The 8,498-nt window shown below is 34.6% G+C and overlaps 1 protein-coding gene across 1 annotated transcript; it reads left to right on the plus strand.

Moving 5' to 3' along the window:
* Positions 1–5,007: 5,007 nt before the first annotated feature.
* Positions 5,008–8,070, plus strand: LOC129984971 (uncharacterized protein F54H12.2-like). The gene is made up of 2 exons (XM_056094909.1): positions 5,008–7,902; positions 7,997–8,070. Exon 1 carries the CDS (start codon positions 5,008–5,010, stop codon positions 6,310–6,312), a length of 1,305 nt encoding a protein of 434 aa, XP_055950884.1. The 3' UTR covers positions 6,313–7,902; positions 7,997–8,070.
* The last annotated feature ends 428 nt before the right edge of the window (positions 8,071–8,498 follow it).

The following is an 8,498-nucleotide window of genomic DNA, read 5'->3' on the forward strand; positions in this document are numbered from 1 at the left end:
ACGAACCTTGGTACCATTGAAATCACGGTAGAAAATGATCCGTTAAAGCAGGTGTATTCAGGTCGGGAGGAAAGGTTAAGTACAAGTTTGCGAAGAAGAGGAAATGCGCGTTCCATTTTTTTTCCAAGGTGAAAAAAAAGCATTTGTTTATAATGGGGGACATCTGAAGAAAAAAAGAATATAAAGAAATTTATCGATCGAAATCGTCATTTAGTCAGTCAGCATACACGAGAAATGGATGGAAAAAAGTTGAGCTTGCTTGTTTTAATAATTCTAGCTACAGCAGAATTAATTTTTATAATATCAAACCACCTTGAGACGACTGACAACGAAATTAAAATTAATAATAAAACGTGCTTTCGTTCGATACATATAGGAAGGAAATTATTTTATCATGAATGTTTAAAACAGGGTGCAAATATTCATGACATACGATATTTTTTTAACGTAAATTCAACATATTTATCAGCAAGCTTTTTAGGAATTCAAATGACTGAGGAGGAATTTCAGAAAGTATGTGAACAATGTTCAAACTGAAACATCCTTCGTGTTTACTATGTGTAGGAGCATCGCAGTCGGGTAAAACCTCATTGGTGCGACAAATGATTGCACATAAAGCATATGATTTTGAATTTAAAAATATTATCTGGTGCTATAAAGTTTTTCAGCCATGGTTTGCTAAAGAAAAAGAAATGAAATTTGTTCAAGGTTTTCCAGAAAAAGTCGAAAGCGGAAATCTATATGTATTTGATGATCAGATGGATCAACTTTGCCAAGATTATGCGGAATTGTTCACTATTACAGCACACCATTCTAGAATCAGTGTGATTCTGATTTTGCAGAATCTATTTCCCCGAAATAAAGTGATGCGAGACATAAGTCTGAATGCACAATATGTAATATTATTTAAAAACAATCGTGACGTGGGACAAATCCAGTGCTTCGCAAGACAAGTATACGGAAATAAGGCAGCATATTTTATGGATGCTTACAAAAAGAGCACGCAAGGCAATTTTAACTATTTGTTGGTGGACCTACACCCGAGAACGGATGAAAAATTTAGGCTCAGAGAGAGCGTGTTCCCTGATTCCAATGGATTTTATTGGATATATTTACCGATAAAATGAAGAATATAAAGAAGCATTATCACTTACTGAAACTACTACTCAGCGCATCTCCAGCACAAAAAAGAGCAATAATACGGACTGCTAACAAAAGTCAGTTACATTGCTTATGCGAAATTTGTGTAAACGTCTTAGGTGGTAATTTATCGGTGAGCGTAAAGAAATTACGTAAATATAAAACGGCCATAAGAAAAATTGTTAATAAAAAATTATCTTTAGAAAAAAAGAGAAAAGAATTAATTAACCAAACGGGAGGCTTCCTACCCCTCATTCTTCCCGCAGTTCTATCTGCGTTAGTAGGCCTTGCCGGAAAAGCAATAGGAAGCTGAATTTAATATTCGCAGCAATGTCTCGGAGAATGGCTCTCGTTCCTGAAGATTTAGCAGCAACTTACTTTTCGAAAACATCAGATACCGGAGTACATGGTATTGAAAACCAAATATTAAACCTTCTTCATGAGTCAAACTATTCGGATGATGCAAAAGCAAAACTGTTGAGCCAACTGCTTTTAAAATATCAGCATGCTATAAATGTGCCTAAACCACCGATACGTGTAACTATTGAAGACTCTAAGGAACAAGTTCAAGAATCGCCTAAAAGTAACTCAGTGGAAGATCCTATATTACGTGATATCATACTTTCAGTTCCTGCGAACTTCCAAAAATTTATTTCGCCTATTGCTGAAAAATTGAATACACGCAGCTATGCTTGGAATGAATATGGTGAATTGATGAAAGATAACGAAATCGTTAAAAACACAAACGTTATTGACTTATTTTCATATTTAATGAGAAATGTAAAGAAAGGTTATGAACCACATGGTTTTTCAGTGTTTTGGAGGGGTATTAAAGAGATAAAAATACCAACACGTTGGATTGGCAACCAGAAGCTAGTAGAAAATTTCGGGTTTGACACAGACGCAGGCGAGATCCAAAACGAAATTAATCTGAAATCTCCAGATTCAAAAGCAAAGAAGAAGAAGCAAAACTCGAAAAGAAAATGGAAAGAATATTAGAAGCAGCATATTACGATTTCGCAAATCCTGCATCATTTGGCGGAATAAAGAAACTATCAGCAATCTCTAAAGTTCCATATGAGAAAGCTAAACGCTGGTTAATGACCCAAGATACTTATTCGTTACATAAACCAGTTCGGTATAAATTTTCTCGGATGTCGACGCTTTCATATGGTATAAATGATTTATGGCAATGCGATCTTGTGGATTTACAGCATTTAGCAGAACATAATAATGGGTTTAAGTATTTACTCACCGTAATTGATGTATTTTCGAAGTATGCCTATGTTATACCTCTTAAAAGCAAAACTTCTGTGGCTGTAAAAAATGCTTTTGAAAAATTGTTACAGCAGGTTAAGCCTAAACACATTCAAAGCGATAAGGGCAAGGAATTTTACAATACGCAACTTCAGTCATTGTTTAAGAGGTACAGCATTAACCACTATTCAGCTGAAGGTGATCATAAAGCTAGTGTTATTGAGAGGTTCAACAGAACTTTAAAAAACAAAATGTTCAGGGTATTCACATATAGAAAATCTTATAGATATGATGATGTGCTACAGTCACTAGTAAAGTCGTATAATGACAGTGAACATCGTAGCATTGGCATGGCACCTTCAAAAGTCACTCGTGATTTTGAACCACATATCTTCAAAAAATTATATGGTTACACATTGAAGAACTCGCGAGTGATTTTGAATAAGGGAGATTTAGTAAGAATATCGAAAGCGAATAAATCGTTCAGACGAGGATATTTACCAGGGTGGAGCGATGAGGTGTTTATGGTGTCAAAAGTATATCCCTCTTATCCAACTACATTCGAGCTTCAAGACCTTAAATCAGAAGCTATAAAAGGACGATTTTACGCAGAAGAACTCCAGAAAATATTGAAACGCCCTGAGGATTATTGGCATATAGAAAAGGTGCTTAAAACAAAGGGCAAAGGTACGAAGAAAGAATATTACGTGAAGTGGAAAGGCTTTGATAATCGGTTCAACTCGTGGGTAAAAGCAGCATGGATGAAGTGAACGATTTTTACATTACGCTTCCCAGCAACTCTAGCATGGATTACTTTCCAAAAAATACGCAAGCATCATTCAGAACGAAATTATCTCGTCCAATAATACTAACTGGTGAATGGGAAGTTGGTTTATCAGAAATATTCGTTCCTCGAACCTGGTTCAACATCGGAAATCATAATAATAAATATTCGATAACTTACGAGGAAACAAAATTGGTGGAAAAGGATTTTCTGGAATACTCAATCAGAATAAAAATTGAACAGGGAACTTCTGATGAGGATATAATCGATAACATTAACCAAAGTATTGAAGCAATATGTGGACATTTCGTCTCTTTCGAATTGGATCACAAGAATATGAATATACTTATTGCTCCGAATTATGAACTACACTTGACAGCTGCTGATTCACCAAGATTGTTAACTATGTTAAACTTACCTAGAGAGGATAGAGTTATAAAAACATCGGAAAGTTTTATGTACAGAAAACCATCAAAGACAAACAAAGACAATATTTTCAAAATTATCGCTCGAAATATGAAAAGGCATTTTATAATTCGCGTCACCAGGTTTAATCATAAGTATACTGATATGAACAACATACATCACGAACTCTTTCAGCATATAAATCATAATCTAATGCAGACCGGTATAGGAGGTGCAGCGGATTTTATATTCGACTTTAAAGAAGATAAAGTAGAAATAACGGTTCAAAAGAATGTTGAACTCGAGTTTAGGTTATTATATGCCCCGTTGTTTATGCGAATGTTGGGCATGACGAAAGATATTGTTTTAACGGGTAGAACGTTACATGTTTTGCAAAAAATTGAAAGGCCTCCTATGAACGAATACTTCCGCGTGAGCATTACGGATAAACCAACAATTCCTGTGAAAATTAAAAAAACAGAGGATATGGAACTACAAGTCGGATTTTATAAAAACTCAGAGCAGTTGTTTGGATCTTTTAAACACCTTGCTTTTAATCATTTAGCGAACAATAAGATCAAAATTCATATACCAGAAAATTCAACTCTGACTTTACAAGAAGGATTAAGAGATCTTTTAGGTTTCAAAGAATCCACATTAAATGGCGGAACTCATATATCTGACTATCAATTGGAGTTAGATGGAGGAATCACCGAAATTTATGTCTATAGTGATATCATAGAATCGCACTTTGTAGGGGATACAATTGCTCCTTTACTCCGTATTATTCCTGTTATGTCGAAAAAAGAAGACCAAATAGTAATAAATTATCAAAGACCGCTGTATTTTCCTTTGCGCAAAAATTATATCGATTGCATAGAAATCGAATTGAGAAGTAGCTCTGGAGATGGTATAATTTTTACCAGTGGGAAATCACTCTTGGTTCTCTCCTTCCGTCGCAGAACACTATAAAACTATTACTTATTTTGTGATGAATCATTTTAAATCCGATCGTGAAAGAGAATGCATTTGGATCAAAAAGCTTGTGAAGATTATTACTGCTCGCAAGTGCAGGCTGGCGGTGGACCATATTTTCAGGGTGTTGGCCACCAAAGAGGATATGGAATGTTTTCAAATTTATTTCGATTTATTTCTCCCATAGCACTGAAAGCTGGAAAGTATTTAGGAAAACACCTTCTAAGCGCAGGTTCAAAAGTAATGTCAGATGTTGCTTCAGGTTCATCTCTTAAAGACTCGGCAAGATCGCGATTTCGCGAAACATCAAAACAAATAAAAGACGACATTATTCATAAAATTCAGAGCGGTTCGGGTATAAAAAGAAAGAAATTACAGAAGAAAAATCATTCGCAACGTGTCAAGCGGAGCCGAAAGAAATTAAAGAAAGCAGACATATTTTAATAATGGATTCCCGAGCGTGTGCTTGCTTGCAGAGTGAATTAGACCTTTTTAACGTGAATCCTGTACAATTATCAACAGAAGACAGCTCATTCACTGAGATTTTTCCTGTTGCATCTCTGAATGAAAAGACGCCAATTGAATTTTACGTAAGCGGAAGTGGTGAACATTATCTGGACTTATCCCATACACTTCTGCATCTACAAGTGAAAATTAAAAAGAGAAATGGAGCAGTAATTGGAACGCCTGATCAAGTGGCTCCTATCAATTATCTCCTTAATACGCTATTTTCTGAATGTTCAGTTACATTAAATGACAAGCAGGTTTCTTCGCAAGCTAACTACGCATATAGATGTATTTTCGATGCTTTGCTTTCACCTCGAGCTGTTCAAGAATCAATGCTAACATCGGGTCTTTTCTACAAAGACGCTGCTTCTAAGCATGAATCAGTAGAACTAGCTAATGTTGGTGATAATGCAAATTCCGGTTACCAAACTAGATATAACATCTGCAAAGATAGTAAACTTATAGATATGATAGGTCCATTACATTTCGATCTAGGCAATCAGAGCAAATGTCTTATAAATTCGGTGAATCTTCGGATCAAATTAGAAAGAAATAAGGATTCTTTTGCTCTGATGTCAGCCACGCAAGATTTTAAAGTAGTTATATATCACGCATCATTATTTGTTAGGAAAATTAAAGTCGCTCCCTCAGTCGTGATTGCCCATGAATTAGCTTTAAGCAAGGGAGTTATAAAAATGCCTATTCGCAGAACAGAAGTGAAATCATTCGCACTTTCTTCAGGAATGCAATCAATAACTATCCCTAATGCGTTCATTGGACAATTACCGACACGACTTATAATGGGTATGGTATCTAATGCTGCATTTAATGGGGATTTTTCAAAAAATCCATTCAATTTCAAGCATTATGATTTATCATATCTTTGTATATTAGATGGCAATCGTATGATTCCGTCAAAGCCCTTTCAACCAAAATTTGATAATTCTAACAGTTACAGCAGATGTTATATGAGTCTATTTACTGATTTGGGTAGATATCATAAAGATCAAGACATTAATATAAGTTACACTGAATATAAAGATGGGTATACGCTGTTCGCTGTAGATTTGACGCCCGATCTCAACGCGGACGGAATGCACGAAAGTATTTCACGCAATGGTAATTTAACTATTGATATAAAATTCAGCAAAGCATTATCTGAAACTGTAAATTTAATAGTTTTTTCAGAGTATCGAAATACTATAGAAATCGACAAAAGTCGCAGTATTTTTTCAGATTTTTGAAAATGGATAGCACAACTTTGTGCAGACTTGCATGCAGCGACTTCCGTCTACGTTCTAAATTTGGAGGCGTATACGCTTCAGATGAATTGCCTAAGACAATAGATAGTTATTCATGTTTTATTGTAAATTTAGATCCTAAAACAAAACCGGGAAGTCATTGGGTTGCAATAGCATTTCGGAATAACAAATGTTACTATTTTTGTAGTTATGCTTCTGTGCCGAATAACAAATATATTTTAAAGTTCATAGAAAATAACGCTGCAAAATTTGCTTGGAACAAATGTAGATATCAAAGCTTAGTGTCGTATACTTGTGGTCATTTTTGCCTTCATTTCTTGTACAATTTTGTGAGAAAGCAAACTTTGTCACCTCTAGATTCTAATAAAATTGAAAATAACGAGAAGTTTATTAAAAAATTTGTAGCTAGCAAATTTCGTTTACAAAATTGCTGCTTTTCTCCATATTCAAATCAAATTTGTGAAGCTCGTGATTTCAGAAATAGACGTCTTTAGACATGTTTCAACAGAATATAATTATATATGCTCTCTCTATAAATTTAACATATTTTTTTGGAGGTCACTTTTCATACAGAGCATATAAAAGAGATACACTAACTGTGGAATTCTCATTGTGCTTCAACTGATTCAGCAGAAACGATGACTTCCGAACTGAGATATGGCTTTATGTACTTGAAGCGTACTGGATCAGCTTATATGATTCATTGCTTCACCGATTCCCTTTACGAAAATATGATATCCTGTGTTCAAGCTGCGAACTCCTATCAAATGGATACAGTCGATTCAGACTGCAGATTGAAGATTGCCTATTTCAAGGTTCTCAACAATAATGATATTGTCAGAGAACTCCATAACGGTTCTGCTATGAATTATCGACAGACATTTGATTGTAAAACGTAATACAAAGCGAACTTCGGCGAATCAATTACTCATGATTCAAAGATCTGCAATGGAATTGTTGACAACTTCAAAGAAAATAAATGTAAATACTAAACTATACAGCTAAGATACTGAGAATAGCTCAGCATTGTAAACTCTATATAAAATTGTAATACTAAGCAGCACTAACTGTCATTTAATGTAACATCATCAATGAATCGATGTTCTACATGCATAAGCAACACGAAGAAACTGATTGTACCACTCGATGTAATATTTTAACAATCCCTGAATAAAAATATAATTTAACTGTATAATTGCGTCTGTCTTATTTTGCTTCGCTACATCAGTATGTTTTTTGTAATATCCTATATCACCGTAAAATTACGTTGTTTTATTCTCAAGGTGGTGAAAGTGGGTTAAGGTAGGAAAATGCACATAAAGTTATTTTAAAATTACTTTAAGGTCACCAGTTCAGGGAGAACAAGGCGTTCCTGGGAAATTCTACAGATAATAAACAATTATTCCATTGCCACTTACATAAACAGGGGTATAAATATAAGCTACATCAGCCTTTGTACATATACTACCGATCTTGTTGAAGACTTCATCTTCATCTCTGTCTCCGTCTTCCTCAGAGTGCGTGTATCTAAGTACTACTCAGCTATCATGGACAGTCACAAAGCGAGCGTCAGTAAGTGATTGCATTTTCATATTCTTTTTAGATTGCTAAGCATGTGTAACATAATTTTTTAAAAATAACGTTAAGTTTTCACACTTCCTAATAGGCTTAACTGATAGCGATTCAGACGGCGAGCAGTTATTTCCCCTTCCTTCCAAGGAAAAGCATACAAGCGGTAAATTAGATTTGATTTTATAAGTCAATTTAGACTTTAGATTTTTAAATTCCCAAAGAAAAAACATGACGGTAAAATGTAAAATCATTTTACATTTTGTATCTTTAGATTTAATTTCAAAATATTATCCCTTTTCTGATAGCTAAAAGAAAATCAAACGATGAGAAAAAAGAGGAGTCCACCAAAAGAGCAAAGAATTTCGAGTATAATTTTTCTGATCCGACAGAAGAGAAAAAGCTCATACCCCCAATAAGCGCTTACCTAGGAAAAGGGATTAACATCAGCATCAAGGAATACAGAAAGTCCTATTATCTTGCTTTCCAAAAGAATGTTGGAGATGAAACAAAGAACAGATTCAACATGAATCTTGACCAATTGGGAGCTTTAAAAAAAGCTATAAATGTGTTTGCAGAACATATAAAGAAAAATTGAC

The sequence above is a fragment of the Argiope bruennichi genome, chromosome 9, assembly GCF_947563725.1.
Source record: "Argiope bruennichi chromosome 9, qqArgBrue1.1, whole genome shotgun sequence".
NCBI classification, from domain to species: Eukaryota; Metazoa; Arthropoda; class Arachnida; order Araneae; family Araneidae; genus Argiope; species Argiope bruennichi.

Coding starts and splice junctions, on each gene's coding strand:
- LOC129984971 (XM_056094909.1), top strand. CDS start 5,008: ATGGATTCCCGAGCGTGTGCTTGCTTGCAGAGTGAATTAGACCTTTTT.